General features: G+C 39.9%; 1 protein-coding gene across 2 annotated transcripts in view; it reads right to left on the bottom strand.

The window, feature by feature from the left end:
• DRAP1 (DR1 associated protein 1) overlaps positions 1–20,953 on the bottom strand; it is an 868,088-nt gene that overhangs the window by 99,815 nt on the left and 747,320 nt on the right. Inside the window, exon 7 of one of the 2 annotated variants that reach the window (XM_044073778.1) lies at positions 9,154–14,963. The exons of the other annotated variant lie outside the window; for it this stretch is intronic. Within the exon in view, the coding sequence (XP_043929713.1) occupies positions 14,816–14,963 (148 nt within the window). The 3' untranslated portion in view covers positions 9,154–14,815. Of the gene's footprint in view, positions 1–9,153; positions 14,964–20,953 lie in introns of those variants that run through there. 2 annotated transcript variants of the gene reach the window in all.

The following is a 20,953-nucleotide window of genomic DNA, read 5'->3' as shown; positions in this document are numbered from 1 at the left end:
ATTACACAGTGAGGCCTAAGTAGCTGCAGTCCACCTCGACAACCATCCTGCAAACACAGTCACTTCTATCCACAGATCTATACTAAGACATCATAAACCAAGACGAAAAAGGAATGAAAAGGGAAGTCACTAGTTCTCTCTCACAGACACACTTATAACAACAGTGAATAATTTGCAGAAGGGCACGCTAATTTGTAATTTCATTATTCTTTTTGTACTCCTCACATACAATTAGAATGTCCAGCTAAGAATCCAAAAGGAAGGCGGAGACTTCAGTTAACACACGTTATAAATAAATGCAGCAATTAAACCACCTGCTAACTAAAAATGGTAAGCCAGCTTGCAATGTTTGATAAAAACACATTAGCCTGTTATGTCAGTGTCTTACAAAGATCTTACTAAAACGCCTCAGAAGTTGCAGCATGTCTAGTAGAGAGATCACAAGCAGTTAACTGTGAGAAATAATTTGCTAACGTGTGTATAACCAAACCTGTCTGCAGCAAAGGAAACTAATGGGAAATATGACCACTTGACAAAGCATCTCCAGCACGGTGGCCAGTGTGCTTACTAAGGATCCATAATTTTATACAATCCTCTATAACTCAGGATTGTGTACATGGGGGAAAAAGGGTTGTCAAAACAGAGAATGCCAAACATTACTTCCCTATGAAACAGTGTAGGGCTTTCACATGTACAGTAAAGCTTGCAGCTTCAAGGCCCACACAGTAGTAGTAACAGCTCTCAATAACTCTGTTTTGCAAGTCAAAAATGTTGAAGAAATTGAGTCTGTTTAAAGAGGAGTTTTATCAGTTTGTCAAAACACAAGTCAGTCTAAAGATGGAACTAAAATTTTCCTTGAAGTTATACGGTCAAGAACGCTCTTCAAAAACATTTAGAAAGAAAAGAGGTATGCTGTCCAAGTACAATAATGAAGTGTAATATAAGAATAAGCCACTCCAGGAATGAACTAAAAAAGAAAAACAAAGCAATTCAAAATTATGGCCAACTACCTGTACAGGAAATGAGCTTTAGATAAGAAAACATAAATATCTTCCATCTGGTTAAGTACATCTTTCTAATAGGAGATTTGGTGGTTTTGTGCAATATCCAAGAGAGTAAATCAGTCTTCAGATCATAAGATGAAAACGTTCACTTGAGAACAAAAGGGATAAAACATGGATATATCAAATTATGAGAATATACAATGGGCTTACAACAAACAGAAAAGACAGGCAGGATAGAAAAAGTACAGTTGTGTACACTTACCATAAATGCAGATATTCGAGTGTATTCACTGTTGCAGTCATTACATTTGGGTTATATGCTTGCAGGTAGCCTTCAGTCGGCCTGATTATCAAAGTCTTGGGTCCTGCGTCGGTTGCCGTCTCATCTTCCATGACGTCAGGTAGTCAGGGGTATAAAGCATGCAGCCGACACAATTACATCAGTTTTTCTTGCCCCAGATGTCAGGTGCCCCCATAATGGGAAGTAATTAAATATATGGTTACACCACCAACTAAAAGCAAATACACCTGAAAGCTTAAGTATAGTAAATCAGAAGAGAGGTACAGCCAATAGAAGTCAGGGGGCTGGAGGGAGGGTAACTAGGACTGCAACAGTGAATACACTAACATCTACATTTATAAGTGTACACAACTGTACTATGTTCTTCGTGTTTCACTGTTGCAGTCATTACATTTGGGTAGATTCCCAAAGCTAAGGAAGGGAGGAGGCAGTTATTGAACATTATGACTAGCTATTAGGCCCTGCAAGACTGCAATGGCAAAACCAGCTCTGGATTTAGAAAAAAATTGGCAAGTGGTAATGCTTGGTGAAGGTATGTACAGAACTCCAGGTAGCAGCTTCTGGGACGTCCCTGGTAGGAACATCTCTGAGAAAGGCTGCAGAAGCAGATGCAGCCCTGGTGGAATGGGGTTTTATCCCCTGAGGGGTAGGTTTTCCATGGTACTTAAAGCAGAAAAGAATGCAATGGCCTATCCACTTAGAAATAGTTTGCTTTGAAATGGCCTTCCCCTCTGCCCCTGCAGCAAAGGCAAGTAGCAGCTGTTCAGATTTCCTGAGAGTCTTGGTGTTGTCCAAGTAAAAACTAAGTTGTCTGTGCACGTCCAAGGAGTGCAGTATTCGTTCCTCTTTGTTCTGTGGGTTAGAAAAGAAGGTTGGTAAATGAATGGACTGATTAAGGCCCACACTGGATACCACCTTGGGCATAAAGGAAGGACTGGTCCTGAGGGACACCTTGTCCGCATGAAAGATGATGAAAGGCTCCACTGCCATGAGGGCCTGTAATTCAGACACCCTTCTTGCTGAAGTGATGGTTAGAAGGAAGGCTGTTTTCCAAAAAAGAAACTTCAACTCCGCAGTTTCAGCTGGCTCAAAAGGAGGTAGAGTGAGCTTTTCCAATACAAATTTAAGGTCCCAGGCAGGAGTAAGAGCTCTCCTGGGTGGTCTTAAATTTTTGGCCCCTCTGAGGAATTGTTTCAATAAGGGGTGAGAGAACAGGGGTGGCTCAGTATTATAATGAGCTGAAATGGCTGAGGCATGACTTTTAATGGAAGAGAAGGAAAGGCCCTTGTGAAGCATCTCTGTCAAGTATTGAAGAATATGTGGTAATCTGGGCACTGTTGTGCCCATCCCGAGCCTGGTTCCAAGAACTTTTCAGCATAGGATTTTCTAGTACTAGGCCTTCTTGCCTCCAGGATGACATCCAGCACTTGTTTGCTGAGGGATGGTATAGGAGAACTCAGGTAATTAGCCAGGCTGCCAGGTTCAGGGTTTGAAGATGGGGGTACAGGATCTGGCCCGCCTGCTGAGACAGTAGGGAATTCTCTGAGGCAGGTGCCATGGTTCCAGTAGTGACATACTGCGCAAGAGGGGGTTACCAGTGTTGGCGTGGCCAGTCTGGTGCAATGAGTATTGCCCTTGGTTTGTCCTGTTTGATCTTTAGTAAAACTTTCGAGAGGAGAGGCAGAGGGGGAAAGGCATAAACTGAGAGGCTATTCCAGGTAGGACAGGGCATCCACTTTCCAAACTTGGCTGTGGGGAATCCTTGTGCAGAATTTGTCTAACTGGTAGTTCTGAGGGGAGGCAAACAGGTCCATCTCTGGGCTCCCCCATTTGTTTTTCAGAATACTGAACATCTTTGGCTCCAGTTTCCATTCGTGTGGGTCCATGAGACTTCTGCTTAGGTCGTCTGCCAGTGTATTTAGCTTGCCTGGCAGGAATTGAGCTTGTAGGTGCACTTGGTAGCTCAAGGCTGTGTTCCACAGACCCATGGCTAGTCTGCAGAGGGGGTATGAGTGGGTTCCCCCCCTGCTTATGTACCACATAACAGTGATGTTCGTCTTTAACAATAACTGTCCTGGAAGAAGGTGGTCCTTGAAGGCTGTCAGAGAATTCTGTACAGCTAACATTTCTTTTTGATTGATATGCAGGTGCATTTGACTCGGGTTCCATTTGCCATGAATGCACTGCCCTAACAAGTGATCCCCCATGCATAGTCTGATGCGTCCGTTGTTAGGGTTTGGGCGGCAGAAGGTAGAGAGAATGGCAGTCCCTTGTTGTGGTGGCAGGCCTCTGTCCACCAAAGGAACTCTTTATACAAGGAATGATGGGAATCATTGATTCCAGGTCCTGAAAATGTTGACACCATTGGCTTTTTAGATACCATTGTAGTTTCCTCATATGCAGTCTTGCATATGGAATTAGTAGAATGCAAGAGGCCATGAACCCCAGGGCTTGCAGTATTTTCCTTGCAGATAGCTGGGTCTTTGTGGCCAGTAGTTTGAAGTAGGCTGTCAGATAAACTTATTTGTCTGGCGTGAGGTAGGCCATCTGGGAAGTTGTATTCAAGCTTGCTCCCAGGAATACAATTTGTTGGCAGGGCACTTGGTGAGATTTCTTTTCGTTTATGGTGTACTCCAGTGAGTTTAGCAGTTTCTTTACAAATGCCAGATGATTTAATAGTACGTCCTGGCTTTCTGCCTGAATTAGACAATCGTCCAGGTATGGGTATATTTGAATATTTCTTTGCCTGCAGAATGCAATGACAGTAGCTGGGCACTTTGTGAATACCCTGGGTGCAGTGGATAAGCCAAAGGGCAGTGCAGAGAACTGATAGTGCATGTAGCCTGCTCTGAAGCCTAGGTATTTTCTGTAAGATTCCCTTATTGGGATATGCAGGTAAGCTTCCTTTAAATCCAATGTTGCCAACCAGGCATTTTTGCCTAGCATGGGAAGCAGCTGATGAAGAGTTAGCATTTTGAATTTTGGGATTACCAAAAAGGTGTTTAGAATAGACAAGTCCAGGATAGAACGCCAGGTATTGTCTTTTCTGGGTACCAGGAAATGTTGAGTAAAAACCTTGTCCCCAATCCTCTTTTGGGACAGGCTGAATAGCCCCGATACTTAGAAGACTGAGTACCTGCTGTTGAGCCCCTGTCCACTGATTTGGGGGTAGGTCTGGCCAACCGTTTGGGGTTGGTAAGGAGTGGAAGTGGAATCTGAATCCTTGGGAAACTATATTTAGAACCCATTTGTCTTGGGTAATGTGCTCCCAATTTTTTGCATGCAGGGTCATCTTTCCCCCTAAAGGAACAGTCAGTTGAGCAGGGCTTGGAAGGTTTAAGGTTAAATCATTGTGTCAGCTTACTATAGGGGGTGTCTTACCACTTCCAGCTTTGGAAGAGGGAGCCCCCCACTGTTTAGGCCTGTGAGTACCTTGAGACTGAAGACTGGGTGGTCTGCTGATCCTGGGTTTGGACTGAGAAGGCCTGGTAGATACAGGAAAGGACCAATTAGAAGGCCAGTGCCTACTAAATCTGGGAGGCTGTACTTGCAGGAAATCTTTAACAGTTTGCATACATTTAGCTTTTTCCTCCATCTTTTTAAGTACTTATTCTGCTTTGTTGCCAAACAGGAGGTCATGGTTTAAGGAAGCATCCAGTAATTTAGCTTTAACATGATCTGGTAAGGTTTGCTCCTTAGGCCAAGCATGCCTTCTAAGTACAGACCCAGTGACAGCAGCCCTGCAAGATGCCTCTAAGGAATCAAAACCACACTGCAAAGTATGTTTACCAACTTGTTCAGCAGAATGCATTAAATCCTGTAATTCTTTATTTTCAGCACAGTCAGGAATCAACATAATTTTCTGTTTAAGTAATCCAATAATATGCTATTAATACTTTAACATATGAAACTGGCAGTTTAAGGCCCCAATGACCAAAGTAGCAGAAGTGTATACCTTCTTACCCCATCTGTCCAGGGCCCTGGAATCTCTATCAGAGGGGGTAGGGTTTTTGACAGTAGTAGACTTAATGCCTTTGGGTCCCTGTGAAATGGTCTTTAGATCCACAGTAGGATTCTTAAAGAGGAACTCGTGAGAGTCAGGTAATACCTGTCAGGTTTCCTGGGAGCCGGAGGTAAAGTGTCTGGGGTCAGGCTAGAGTCCATTAAGGCATCATCTACAATGTCCAGTACAGGAAGGATAGTTAAAGGCCTGTGTTGAGGTAGGAGTAAGAATTCCCTAAGCCTCTTTTTGGAGTAATCCTGGCTTTCCTAGCGGAAATGCTCCCTAAGAGTATGCAAAGATTCACAAAACAGAAATCTTCTGGAGGGGAAGCAGAGGGAATGGAGTCCTCTGCATCAGAATCCTCATAAGTAGATAAGGGCAAATCCTGGTCATCAGAAAAAACAGAAATTTCAGAATCCTGATCCGAAGAATCAGAAGGAAAATCAGTTCTAGGTCTCTTAGAGGGAGAAGGGTAGCTTCCCCTGATTAGAGTAATAAGGTCTTCAGCCATTCTAATCATTTTTTAGGCTTAGGGGCCTGACCATGCGGTCTGGGCGGCAATTTTCTAGGCGTGGATTGAGTTTTAGGCCTTGAAGAAGAAGATGGCGCCGGTTTGATATGCAAATCAGAAGGCCTGAATACACCTTGAGAAGCGGGTGCCTGCGCAGCGGCTCCGGACCCATCCAAGGTAGAGAAATCCGCAAGTTCCATAGTCGAAGCATCTTGCGGCATACCGGACTCCGAATGGGTCTCAGTAGAGGCCTGCGAATCTGAAGTAGCAGGTATCAGTGGCTGCGAAAGCGCCTCACTGAGTACCGGTGAACTGGCGGCTAGCTTAATGGAAGCATCGTCAGCAGCTTTGGACCTATGCAGTCTGTTCTCTGTCTTTATCTTTAAGTTTTTTCAGAATATCGGTAGTCAGGTGGTTTACCGAAGCCATGTCTGGATAATTGAACCAACAAAATAGTCAGATGCGAAAATGAACCGATGACGAATAGTTCGAGGGTTGAATAAGGCACAAAACCAACAGCGAGGGACGTCGTGGTCTGAGCCTAAGCAAGAAATGCAGTACGAATGAAAATCTTTATGAGGTATTTGCTTTCCACAAGAAATACAATTGTTAACTTTCACTGACATCGGTTTAGAGCAAGAAAAAGGGTCCCCAACGGGGTACTTAGCTTTTTCGAAGACTTCGGATCTGAAACTCGAAAATGAAAATTTCAGGAGTCGGCCAACCAGCACTTGCGAACTGCCTCTGCTTCGGGCACCGCACGGTGAGAAAGACTGGTGTAATGGTGTCGGCTGCATGCTTTATACCCGACTATCTGACGTCATGGAAGATGAGACAGCAACTGACAGGACCCAAGACTTTGATAACCAGGCCGACTGAGGGCTACCTGCAAGCAGATAACCCAAATGTAATGACTGCAACAGTGAAACACAAAGAACATCATCCGAGTGCCGGAAACTTCTCAATGGAAATAGGAAAACTACTGCTTTAAGAATAAAGGTATATAGATCCATGGAATGAACTTCCAGAAAGGAGTGAACAGAGAAAATCCATAAAAGCATTTGTGAGGTCATGTAAGTAAAGAAGTATGGGATGCAAGAGGTTAAATATAACTAAAATGTAGATTAGACAGACAGAATATCTCCTCCTTTCATCAGTGAAATGAAAGTGCAGATGGGACTTGAAGAAACTAACACAGCTGCACAGTGGAAAATCAACATCAAAAAAGTTAAATAAACCAGTAAGCACTGCACTGTGAAGCAGAAGATGCCAAAAGGGAGATAGCAGAATTAGCTGAATGTTTTTGTCTTTTGCCTTTAACAACCTTTCAACACTGAAGAATTACAGAGAATGTAAAAAGAAGGCCATCCTTCAATCTTTTAAGACTTTTTTTTGCATAACAGGGACCTGCTGACATCCCACACTGTGGTTAGATGCAGAAAATATTCCAGGCCAAGCTTCCACCAATGATCCACACATACTTTGCAGCTAAGCCCATTTATCAAGACACTGACTCCATAGCAGGCAGCTATCAATAAGGTTGTGATATGCAGGTGACTGCCACAACTACATGGCTAGTCAGTCTCACTGCTAAGAATGGGTTACCATGCTTGTTTGCATGTTATACAATGCTGCAGCTGTCTGTGGAATTGCCAGTCAACTGCAAAGATTCTTCAAATAGAACTTTCTTTATATTCAGCCTGACATGTGACTCAGAAAAAGGACTGATGTGACAAATCAGGTTGCAATCCTCCCAGCACAGTGGTAATTTTCATGAATTCCCTCACCACTCAGAAAATGTCTCTGTTTTACTGTATCGAAAAAAGCTTGACTTAAAAAAAAAAAATTGCTCAGAAGGTAAAAGAGTACCAGATAACTTTTTACTAGCTGCAAGGTCTAAAGAATATTTACATGGAATACAATGCAACATTCAAATAATTCCAACACTGCTTCTATGTCTGAGTATAGACTAGGCAATCCTCTGTGTAAGGGAAATAAGAATACTGTAGAAAATGGCAGTTGTCATTTCTGAGAACTAGGCATCTGAAAGAGAAACTGGGAACCATATCCGGGGAAAAAAAATAAAAATGAAAACTGTTAAAGATGTTTGTCCAACCTAAAACCTGAGAAACTTCTAAGAAGCTTGAAACCTGGTACAAGTCTGAATGCACCTTTTTGCTCCAGCCTCTCTATAAAACCCCTCACCCCATGGTATCAAAGGAAGTAGTCACAATGGGGTCACCATTTTTAATTATTGCACTCGTGTGCTTGTTGTGGCTAGAGGGAAACACTTCACAATCGAATGACTGAAATCTCGAATTTCATATGGTCGAGACCATATGATCGAGATTTCAGTAAATCGAATACGTGTAGTGTTCAAAAATAAGAGTTTAATTACCTTAATATGTTACGTGCACATAGAGGCAAGTATTGTTGTACGCTCTGTGTGTACGTAATGTTTTATTTGTTTTGTGGTGTTGACAGGAAATGAGAAATCTCCCGTTTTGCGCTTCCGCATACAGCGCAAAACGGGAGATTTCCCATCTCCCCACTGTAGCGCGATCTTGGAGTTGGTATATTTAAGTAGGGGGGTGTGGGGCCACAGCCCCCCACATGGGAGTTGCAAGGGGGGCGAAGCCCCCTGCAAAAGCGAGGTTTGTGTTTTTTTTTTTTATTCGTTGGTTTTGCTTCAGAAGTTCGAGTTTCCGAAACTCGATCTTTTGGTTTCGGTTATTTGCAGTTTGAGATTTTGGTAATTCGAGCTTCTGAAGTGAATCTGGCTACAGAGATATATAATGGTTCACCACTAACCTCCTTTGTTAGAGACTAGCAATGAACTCAAACAACCTGTTGCTCTGAAATAAAGGAAACTATTCTTTTTTGGCTTTGGACTAAAGCATTTGGAACACCTTGGAAACAGATGCGATACTGGTCTGCATAAAATTCTGTCTTGTATATCCTTTTCATTTTCATGTTCTAGCCACAGATTTGTAGAAACAACTTTCCAATTACTTAGTAACTTTGCAATCCTGTCCCTGATCAAGGTAAGCTTCATAATAGAGAAAGCAAAACCTTTTGTTTAGAGAAGGAGGAAAGAGTTATGGAGTCCTTTAGATGTAATTTCCCTCTTAGATAGAGGAGACATAGATATACAAGTCCTATGGTTTCTAGTCGTCCCCCCCCCCCCCCAACTTCATTAAAAGCTACATGTCCTCTCACATAAGGTCTGAATTTAAAATAGAGCTTCTAATTGTATAACAAAAGTTTCTCAGTCTGGCAAGAGGGAGCAAGGAATAAGCTGACATACAAAACAGAATTTCCTTAGTTTTTCATGTATTCCCTAAATCCTGGATAAGTTAAAGAATAAACAATGTAATGAAATAGGAATGTTAATTCTGACATAATGCAGCTGGATAGCTAGTAGAGTAAACCTTTTACAAGCACTTTATACTTATGAAGTTTCTCCTGCGAGAGGCAAAATATCACATTATACTGGCATTTGCTTTATGAATTTGCCCTGGATCTATTATATTTAAGTTAAAGAATAAACAATGTAATGAAATAGGAATGCTAATTCTGACATAATGCAGCTGGATAGCTAGCAGAGTAAACCTTTTACAAGCACTTTATACTTATGAAGTTTCTCCTGCGAGAGGCAAAATATCACATTATATAGGCATTTGCTTTATGAATTTGCCCTGGATCTATTATGTGGGGCCTTAAATATGCATGCTCACATATACATCCTCTGAAACATCTTATACCAGAATTTAAGATTATCTAAAACTGTCATAATTTAGGGAAAAGTTATTTTTTTTAAGGAAATGCAGAATGTGTAATGGAGAAAAAAGTACACACAGAAGACAGATACACACCTTTTGTTAATAACATGGTCTTCTCAATCAGACGAGAGGAACTCAACCCAAAATGATTCACACGTTAAATGTAAAAATGGTATTGAAATTACCCCACTAGAAGGTTAGGCACTCTTGTCTTCCCTAGTGTCATCTAAAACTTCAAATAAATCAACATCCCATTCTAAGTCATCCTAGAGAAATGGATACCTTTTTAACTAGCAATCCGCGAATCAAGAGAGCATAAAGGCTATGCTTTTTTTTAATAAATATACATGTAAACAACTGATAACTCTTCCCTTGTCATATTTTTGATCAAATTCATGACTTTTCTAACTTTTCAAATGAAACCTTATTAGCTTCAGTCAGGTTGCCATTAATAACGCACAAGCTATTTTGGAAACAGTGTTAACAGCTCCACACTAGGTCATAGCTCCAATGAGTGATTCCTTATTTGAGAATTTATGATGAATATTTTTCTATGTCCACTTTAGAGCTCTTGGGCTTACTCTTCCCAAATGTGGCAAAGCGAGTGAAAAAAAAAATGAACTGCGCACCACAGGACATTTTTTATAAAAAAAAGCCTTCAATAATCAGAAATTATTTAACATACAGTAATCAACTTCAATTAAGGGTTTTACAAATTAATCTACAACTCCATGACATTGCTGAACTACAAATGACAACAAATACAGGTTACAAATAACAGCTCAGGTACTCAAACCAATTACAAAGAAAACAGTTGAGTTTTTTTTTTTTTTTGAAGAAAGGCAGCCCCTCACTGCACATCACCCACTCTTACTTTATTATTCTTATTATAAGACCTCAACATCTCAGAGAAACGCAATCAGTGAAAGGAAATGAAAACCTGTCTTGTTCTTCCTCTGGAAGACTGGAGGGTCAGAAAAGCTAAAATGTATCCCATGTCAAGAAGCAGAACATTGTATCTATACAAACTGAACAAAGCACATGAACAAATGCCACTTCAAGCAGTTACGGTTATGCAACTTCCACTTGTGCAAATGCTCTTTGAACAAGTGACTAAGTTCTTCAGCAAATCCAGGTGTCACTGGGTCCCTTCTAACTAGATAAACAGTGTGTGAAAGATACTACAGCAATAACCAATGATGTGATGTGGTATACTGAAGATTTATCCACGGTTGGTATGGTGTAATCACAAGGGCGAAGCCAGAGTGATTAAATAAAGCCAACCATGGGTAAATTTCAATATACCACAACTACGGAGTCAATTATTGTTATTATACAATGACATTATTTAAGAAAAAAATACTTACTTTTCTTAAATAATGTCTTTGTATAATGGTGGATTACTGTTCTTCCATTGGTTGTGGTACACGGCTTCCCTGTTTTGATGTACTGAGCATGCTTATGAGACTTGCGTCCAATGCATACCCAGTATATCAATGCTTAGAATCGGAAGCAACGGAGAGACGAAAGTCTCAGCTGCTCCGTTTTTTCTTTTTTAATTTGTTTAAAAATATATATTTTGAGGACTTTACACCAACGGAAAAAAGTCCAGGCGACCGGACCTTTTTTCCGTTGGTATATTGTGGGATTTACAATGGGCACGCTGGCCAATCAGCATGCACGTTTTGGAATATTAATGGGAGGCCACTGTATAATCTGCAATAACCTCAAACAGCCAACATTTTTATATTCAATTTTTAAGACCTTGTAAAACTGAAAAAAAAAAAAAAAAAAAAAAGGCATCCAAGGCGAATCTATGAAAAAAAAAATCTGTCAATTACTTCACTCTAACAAGGTACTTGTATTAGTCATTGCCAGGGAGTCCACAAGAACAAATATGCATTTATAAAGCAAAACAAATAAAAAAAGTTTTCAGACGATTTTAGCAGAAAACTAATAAAAAGTGAGAATGTTGACTATTTGGCTGTCCGTACTATATAGTGTTGCCACCTTGTGGCCACTTCAGATATTGCGTGGAAGAAAAAAGTCCGTGGGGGAAATGGTCAATTTTACTTTTTAAATAGTTGCTAAGGGGAGACGCCACTAGATGTTGGTAGATGATGGCATTACCTATATTAAAAAAAAAGCACTGAAGAAAAAATAAAAGAAGAAAAATAACCGGTTTATATACTACCTCACAGGAAAATTTTATTACACAACTCCTGAAATGATGTGGAGAACCCATTTAGCAAAAGTTTGCTGTTAATGCCTAGTGTAATGGAGAAGCTCTTCCCCCTTTACAGGAGACAGGCAGTGGTAAAGGAGGAAAAGGAAGCCATTTAGACCAGCTCTGAGCTTGTTGGCATGTGTTTTTGGATTGTCTTGCACTGCAGTTCTAATTTGTCCTTTGTGCATATCCACTGCCAATTCTTAAAGAAGAGTTTTCCTAGGGACTCATAAATTCTTCCCCAACCAGTAATAAGGTTCAAGAATGACAAATTTCATTCCTGGACCTTATTGCTGGTTGTGGATTTTATTGACTCCTGTTTGTTTACTTTCTAGGTTACTCAAATTCATGCTATACGAATGGATAATGGCACAAAATACTTGTTCCACAATTAAGGTTCACTCATTTTCTCAAGTTCAAAGAACTTCCTCCGCTGACTGGAAAAACAAGTCAAGGTACATGCCATGTGATGCTACAGGATTACACAAAGGGTACATAATAATGCTGTAGGATAACATCTGGAGTTCTTGTCAAGCAGTGCGCTGCTGCTGCATGATTATACATGGAGTAACTGTTAAGAGGTGCTGCAGGATTATACATGGGGGTCAAACCAACAGATGCTGCAGGATTATGCATGGAGCTAATGTAAAGAGATGCTTCAGGATTATATATGGTGTATGCCAAGAGGTGCTGCAGGATTATACATGGAGTCATGTCATGCCAAGAGATCATGCAGGATTACATATGGAGTCATGTCAAGAGGTGCTGCAGGATCATACACAGGGTCATGCCAAGAGGTGCTGCAGGATTATATACAGGGTCATGCCAAGAGGTGCTGCAGGATTATATGCAAGGTCATGCCAAACGGTGCTGCAGGATTACAAACAAGGTCAAGCCAAGAGGTGCTGGAGGATTACACACGAGGTCATGCCAAGAGGTGCTGCAGGATTACACACTGCGTCATGTCAAGAGGTGCTGCAGATTTACTCACAGCGTCATGTCAAGAGGTGCTGCAGGATTACTCACGGCGTCATGTCAAGAGGTGCTGCAGGATTACACATGGCGTCATGTCAAGAGGTGATGCAGGATTACACATGGGGTGCAAAACTGATGTTGGATGAGCAATAACAACACATAACCAGTGCTTCTCCTGTGTAATACGGTCTTCAAAGAAGCTTAATCATGATGGACTATAACTGACATTGCTGAGTAGAAGCTCATTTGCTGCATTTACTGACAACAGCTCTCCCTGAAGAATGACCTGACGCTTACAATTACATCATTCTACTAAAGTGTGGAGATGTACTGCTTTCATTATGAAAGAATATGACAAAAGCAGCACTCTGGAATGGAGGTTTTCCCCACAACATTCAAACATAATCATCTTTATATCCTTACGTCAAGATCACAACAAGATGTAATACATTAAATAAGTCTAATAGCAAAGGGTGCTGGGCTGGTACGTCTGAACATCATTTCTAGGGTTCCATGTGCACAGATATATTACAAACAATACTTCTACTACTACTACTTTACAAATATTTCTCAGATTTTTATGCAGCACATCTGGTTTGTACTTCTAAACCAGTAGAGAAAATTTAAAAAATTCCTTACTTATAATCCTAAACTTGTAAAACTGCAAAGTTTAATTCAGATGCAGTGGTCAGTTTATGACTAGCAGCAATTCACCAGAACATGTCATCATTCATTCAGCAGAAGTTTTAGTAATTGCCCTTCTCATACAAAAAAAAATCTTAACAATGATGTTTACTTGCATAAAATACATCAGGTAAAGTTAATTTTGACTCTAGTTTTTGAAAACTTTTTTAAAGGAGCATCACTTATTTCTCGGTCACTTAGAATTCCTAGCTTAAGTCTACCCTGTAAGCCTAAGGTAGACTCACTCCATTAAAATATGACTAACACAGTTGTTTTACAAAGACTTTTCAGTAAAAACAAAACTAGTTGCAATACTGATATGAACACACAACTGTAAAAAAAATCCTTTCCAATAAAACCACAGAAAACCATTATCTATCTACGTAACTGATTTGGTCAAGTACTGCGCAGAACAATTATGATGGACCCTTAAAGCAATTCAACTGGTGGGAAAGAAAAAACAAATTACAGAATGGGCATATTATATATCAACATGAGTTTAAGACTGCACTGCCAGTGCTAACATACTGGTCACCTTAAAATCTGACTTCATTACAGAACATACGGAAATATCATCGAGGAGAAAAAAAGTGTGTTCATCAACACTTTACAACTCAATAAAAAAGTAAAGTATTGCTGTTGGAAAGTGTGTACACATCTGTGGCTTGCGGTACGTATAAAAAATTAAACCTACATCCTGGACACATCAGAAATGAGCACCTGGAAAGTCAATATTAAAAACTGTTAACAGCAATGAATTACCAGCCCACCACTAACTAATCTGTAAGATCTCAAGATATACATACTTGTGTGTTCACAAAGGCAAGTCCACGCATACACACATATATACTACGCAAACACACACACACACACACACACACACACACACACACACACACACACACACACACACACACACACACACACACACACACACACACACACACACACACTTGCTTACATTAAAATTTCAGATTCAGCTCTTCTCACTTAGGACCCCCTCCCCCAATCTATCAAAATCAAAATGGTGGGCAAATGTAGCATGACTGGAACATGGGCCCATTAGATTAGAATGCACCATGGCCCTATCAAAACAAAGAAAGAAATAAAGAAATGCTGCAACAAGGAAAAGGAAGCAGAGATCCCAATTCCATTCATTTTAACCTGCAGGGATCTGGAAGTAGTAATGAAATACCAGATGAAACCACCTTGTAGCTTTTATCCACAAAATGAAAACACATGAAGGTAAAACACATTTTTACAAATTTAAGAGCTGCATTTTCATTTCAAATGCAGTATCTAAAACAAAATAAAACAGTCATTGCAAGCTAAGAATCGTAATCTTCATCATCTTCCTGTGAATATGCTGATGTGACAGGTGCTGTTGTCAGAATGCTGGGTAATGCCATTGTTGGGACTGTAGGCACAGACATGCTCGACTGAGATGTGTTGAAGTGCATATATTGTGCTTGAGGGCTGCAATGATAAGAGTGAAATAATGCTGGTTAGCAATTGTATGTGCCTGCATCATTTACAACTCTTAAGAGGGCAGAATTCCACAAGTTACATATGGCAACTAATGTAGTATTCACTATAACAATACATCTTTTAAAAGGGCTCTCAGAAGTACCACACAAAGAACTAATGTTTGACAGGCCAGCAACATCTTGGCACCTTAATTTAAAAAGTTTCTATGGGATTTATAGCAAGTATTCTTATCTGTACTCATATGGTCAAATGTTATAAGGAAAACAGAAAAGCAGTCCATCTTTAGTTCATTCCCAAAAAGGAAAGCCACCAGACAGGAGAATAAGTTGCAGCTCTGCCCTGACATTTCAGAAGTTTATGTAATTTAGAAATCATACCTCAATATACAGACAGAAATCTTGCATACTTTAGCCTTCCTCTTGAAAATTGTACAGTTGTGTGAGGTAGTCATCATCAGAAATCTTCAACAAAAAGTTGCAGCAAGTACCATTTACAGGCTTAAGTGATTAGCTTTAACAGACTCTCTTTCCAGCAATGCAACCCCCCCCCCCCCCAAGTAGGGTCCGTTCCATATGAAAGTAAGGGTTTTATGCATGTGTGTGTATGCAGAGTAAAAGGCAATACCTCAAAGCTCTCATCAATTCTGACAAAAGGGGCTGCTCAGTGCCACTTAAGGAATGACACTTGAGACTTTGTAATAATCTAAGTAGTAGTTCTGAAAAAACAAAGTGTATGAACACCAGTAACAATACTAAAGAAAAATATGTTACAGAGGGCAAGCTAGGAAAAAGGAGGTGAGAGAAGTGGGATACTTGCTTCAATACTCTTGGACTCAATTTATGTCTTGAAGACTTAGTGCTAGATTCCAAAAGACTTGCTCTCACTGCAAGTTACTTGCTCAGGTGCAAGTTTGCCCTGATTTTGAGAGACCTGTTCTTGATGCAAGGCTTAGCTTTAAATAAGCTTACACCAGAGATCAGACTGCAAACGACTTACTCTTGGAGCAAGTCACTTACTCCAAGAGCAAGAATTCTGAAATCTGGCCCCTAGTGTTAAATGTTCTAACTTACTCTGAAGTGGAGTTCTGCGGCAGATACTGCACAAGACCTTATTCCAAGGCAGTATAAATGAAGGGCCCCTGCTTCCAGAAACCTGCTGAACATCTGGAAGCAAAACATAACTTGTAATCCTTAACAAAGGTGTATGAAAACTAGGTATTAGCACAGCAACTGCACTGTATGGAATCATTTCTGATCAAGTCAGCTATAATATCCACAGTTTTCAGTGAACAATTACTCCTTCCTAAAGCTTACTATATTGACTATGGCAAATGGAAATGGGTTGCTCAGAAACTGATCTAATTGATCTTTTTCAGCCCAAACCCAACTCTGGTCAACACAGTTTATCGTTGTTAGCAAAGAATATGTATTTTGATGATCTGTTTGACTTGATACAGTCTATGTAATAACTTTTCTGTGTTACTTCTTATTTTTATGTATACTCTCAGCTAGCAAACTAGTTTACACCAGCCTGGTTTTAATCTAGGTTTTTTTGGGGGTAGGTGCACTCTTAAAGGAGGCTCCAGCTTCCTGAAATAATCTTCTGCAAGAATTAAGCTGCATCATTTTCAGGAAAAAGTACTGCAGCAAGTAGCTATCATCATAATGATTAAGTCAAAGTAATCCTGCTTCTTTTTGGAGACAGTCTATATTTATGCTAGTTGCCAGCTGTTACACAGTCTACATTTATGTTTGCTGCCAGCTGTTACATTGCAATAACAGTAAGAACTATAGCTCACTTACTTCTGCTGCTACTTACCTATATGCTGCATAAGATTCTTAATTCACATCATCAATCTACTAAGGTCTATGCAAATTTAATAAGCTCCTAAATTGTGCTTTTTATAGCTATCTGTACTGCCAGACTCTAATATGCCTTTTACCAATATGAATTATCTCAGTGTTTCTGAAACTTGAAATGTATGCAAATTCCAACACTTTAAATGTACCCTTCTTGTGTACTTGTGTAATTACTTTGGGCCAGGGACTTCGCTAATTAGAGCCATCTGGACCAGCCCACCTACCAGCCTAACAAAGTCAACAAATACAGTTTTGCACCCCCTTCTAATTAAATCTGCTCCCATTGCCCATCTTGCAATTTACTATTAACAGGTCTGCCAGACGTCTGACGACACAGTGGAGGAGGACGAGGAGTACTGGAAGCCATCTGTGGCCAATGCAGAAGTTGAGGTAGACACCCAGGTAGCTCAAGTCCTCAACTACAAGCCAACATGCAATGACACACCCTACACATCTTCCACCAGCTTCTAATTTGTCTTGCTACATGCATTCTCTTTTGTCAAGATAACAGAAAGCCACTGGAGTACAACATTTATTAACCATTCTTCTGAGATTAGAAATCTGGCAATGGGCTGCTCAACTGTGTTTACAGTAGCTAGGATGTTACTACCAAGTCAGAAGCAGAAGCTCTACACTAGCATATTGCTACCCCGGATCTGTCTCTGAAACATCTAAGGTGGAGGGAGACTCTTCCTCCAAGTTGTTATGTAATGGAAAATAAGACCAGATGTCCTTGTCTAGGACTGTTCCACTTTATTTTATTTTACATTTGTTGACCGGGCTAGTCTAGCTGGATATATGTCCATTTTCAGTAGAGGCCCGGGGAGAAAAGCTCCACACAATTCAAACAAAGTTCACATCTACAGAAAATACATATTTAGAATGCATATACATTTTCTTGAACAGAGAAGGCTGCAAGTTTACAAGTACATAACGAAGGTTACACATATTTGAATAGACTTAGTATAGTTAATAAGTTACATTTAAGTGTTACTAAAGAGTATGAGTTAAGAGAAGAGAAGAAAGCAATAGTGTCGATGCAGGTAAGAAAGGAAGATAAGGAGAATGAAATGGAGACGCAGTTAGGTAATAAATCTAGAAGTAATATGAGTCACTTTAAAGAATCCCGTACTAGCTAGGACTGTGACGGAGAGGAAGCATAGTAGTATTTAATATGAAATAGTTTAAGAGAATAAAAAGCATATTAGTTAGATGAAGTAGATTCAGAGATGAGAAGGTGGATTGATTCAGGTAATAATGGATAAGTTGGTCAGTCAGGTTTAGAACAGAGGCACATCCAATGTGTTTTCAGAAAGAGCTTAAGTTTATTTTTAAACATAGTAGTAGAGGGAAGTGTGGTAAGTTCAGAGGGAAGTAGGTTCCAGGTTTTCCCAATAGAAATAGAAAACAGAGAGTCTCCAGCTCTATTATTTGATTTGTTGATGTACATAAGAGATTTTTGTGATGATCTTAGGGACTTAAGGTTAACATAGGGGTGAATAAGATTAGATAGGATGGGTGTTTTGTCAGGTTGATAAAGTATTTTGTGGATGATGGCCAGCTGATTATATTTCAGATGCTGGTGAAATTCAAGCCACCCAAGATGCTTTAGATTAATACAGTGATGTGTTCTATATGGATTACCTGTGGCAAATCTGGCTATGCTATTATAGGAGTTTTCTAGTTTCTTAAGGTTATTTTTTTGACAGATTGGTAAATATGGGTGAGGCATAAAGAAGGGTGGAGATAAGATGTGTGTGGGCAATGGTTATTCTAGTTGCAGGAGTGAGGAAGCATTTAATCCTATAAAGAGAGCCTATTTTTTTATTGGTAATTTTCAGAATGTTGTTGATATGGGCATCAAAGTTTAGGTTATTATCTATGGTGATACCTAGCAGTCTGGTAGTTTGATTTTGGGATATAAGTGTACCGTCATGGGATGATACAGTGAAGTCTATTGGTGGAGATTTACTGGTAGGTGTAAAAAGGAGAAGTTTAGTTTTTTTAGGGTTTAATAAGAGACAGCGTTTTGTAAACCATAGTTCTACAGAGTTAAATGTGTCTTGAGATAGGGAGTGAAGTTCTGATACAGATGAGGCAGAGCATATAAGTGTAGAGTCATCCGCATATTGGATGCATGTAGCTTGGGGAACTACTTGGTGAAGGTCATTGATGAATATAGAGAACAGGAGAGGGTCCAGTATGGAGCCTTGAGGAACTCCAATATTAACAGGTAGCTGGGTAGAAAGAACGTTGTTCCAGAGTACAGCTTGATGTCTATTATTTAAGTAGGAATGGAACCATTTTATAGCTAGTGTCTCAAGAGACAGAGATTTGAGGATGTTTATGAGTATAGTGTGATTTACTATGTCGAAAGCTTTGGACAGGTCTATGAAAAGTGCAGAGGAGAGCCCGTTATGGTTTTGGTTGTTATTGACAGTGTCAATAAAGGAAAGGAGGGCAGTAGTTGTGCTATGGGAAGGTCGGAACCCATGTTGGGTGTTGGAAAGCAGGTTATTATGGAGAAGGTGGTCTAGCAATTGCCTATGGATACATCTTTCCATGATCTTAGATAGAGGAGAAAGTAGGGCTATGGGTCGATAGTTGGAAAGTTCAGTGGAGTCTCCTCCTTTGTGAAGGGGAATAATATGAGAGACTTTCCAGAGTTTGGGGATATATCCTTCAGTGATGGTTCTATTGATGAGGATGGAGATGGGGTAAGCAATAGATTTGGCTGCTATCTGTAGGCATTCTGAGGGTAGTTGGTCAGCAGGAGGAGTACATGGTTTCAGTTTTTGGATAAGGGAGAGAATAAATGCTGTGGGGACAGGTTGGAAGAGAAAAGGAGGAGGTGGGTTAGAGTCAAAATTGGATGTTATGCCTTGAGGAGAGAGCTGACAGGCAAGAGCTTGAATTGCTTTGATAAAGAAGGTGTTAAAGGTGTTTGCAGTTTGTTTAGGATCGTCTTTGTCAGTGCCTTGTGGGTTAGGTGTGATAGATTGACTTGGATGTAATAACTGATTAATACTTGACCAAAACTTTTGGGGTTTATTATGGTGGGTCTGCTGAAATTGTAAATAATAGTTTTTGTTATCAAACACTATGGCTTTTTTGTTTCATTTCTCAGTTGTTTGTAGTTTTGGATGTCAGTATGGTTTTTAGTTAAGCTTGATTTATTCCAGTATTTATTTCTGAGATGGATTTTTTGTTTGGTTTCCCTAGTAAGCCATGGGACAGATTTAGTTCTTATCCTGATAGAGCGGGTAGGAGCATGACGGTTGAGTATGTTTAGGAAATTAAAATTAAAGTAATCAACAGCTTCATCAAGAGAAAGGAATTTTAAGGGGGACCAATTGCATGATTTAAGTTCACTAAGGAATATATCTAAGTTTAGTTTTTTCTTGGTTCTAATTGCCCTATATATGGGTTGAATGGGTGGATTGGTTTTGAGTCTGATAATGTAGGTTAATGAGTGGTCGCTTATGTCGTAAGGGAGGGTTCCGGCTTCATAAGTCTGAGGATGACTATTAATAAGTATCCAATCTAAGGTGCTTTCTTTCTTGCTATTTTTGTTTATTCTAGTAGGGGAGGTAATAGTTTGGGTGAACCCATAGAGATTAATATGGCTAGTGGGGCAGTTGTTATTGCAAGAATTCCAATCTATGTTAAAATCGCCTAGGATTATGGTTTCTTGGGGAAGGTTTAGAGATAACCAACAAAGTATGTTTTCAATGGTAGTGATGTTATTACCTGGAGGAACATAGATGCAAATAATATAGATAGATTTAACTGGGTTTAGCTGAAACTTGGTAATAAGTATTTCAGCATTTGAGTCTTGAGAAGGTTTGTGGTTAAAGATGGTTATTTGAAGATCAGATTTGAATAGAACATATAAGTGTCCAGTATCCACCAGACATTTTAACAAAATAAGTATATATAAATAGGGGCATATGAGTTTTGTTTTCTTTATTATTACCCCAGGAAATAAAAACCCTAGAACCCAGTGGCTTCTCCTGGGAACAAGCAAAAGAGGTGGTGTCATTATCAGACTTGAGTACTTAGTTCTTAAGCCCTAGCTGTTCTCACTGCACATGCCAAGTACCACTTTCAGGGTTCAGC

This window comes from Protopterus annectens, chromosome 6.part0 (genome assembly GCF_019279795.1).
Source record: "Protopterus annectens isolate FY-2018-M chromosome 6.part0, PAN1.0, whole genome shotgun sequence".
In the NCBI taxonomy this organism is placed as follows: Eukaryota; Metazoa; Chordata; order Ceratodontiformes; family Protopteridae; genus Protopterus; species Protopterus annectens.
This window is presented reverse-complemented; position numbering and strand designations above follow the sequence as displayed.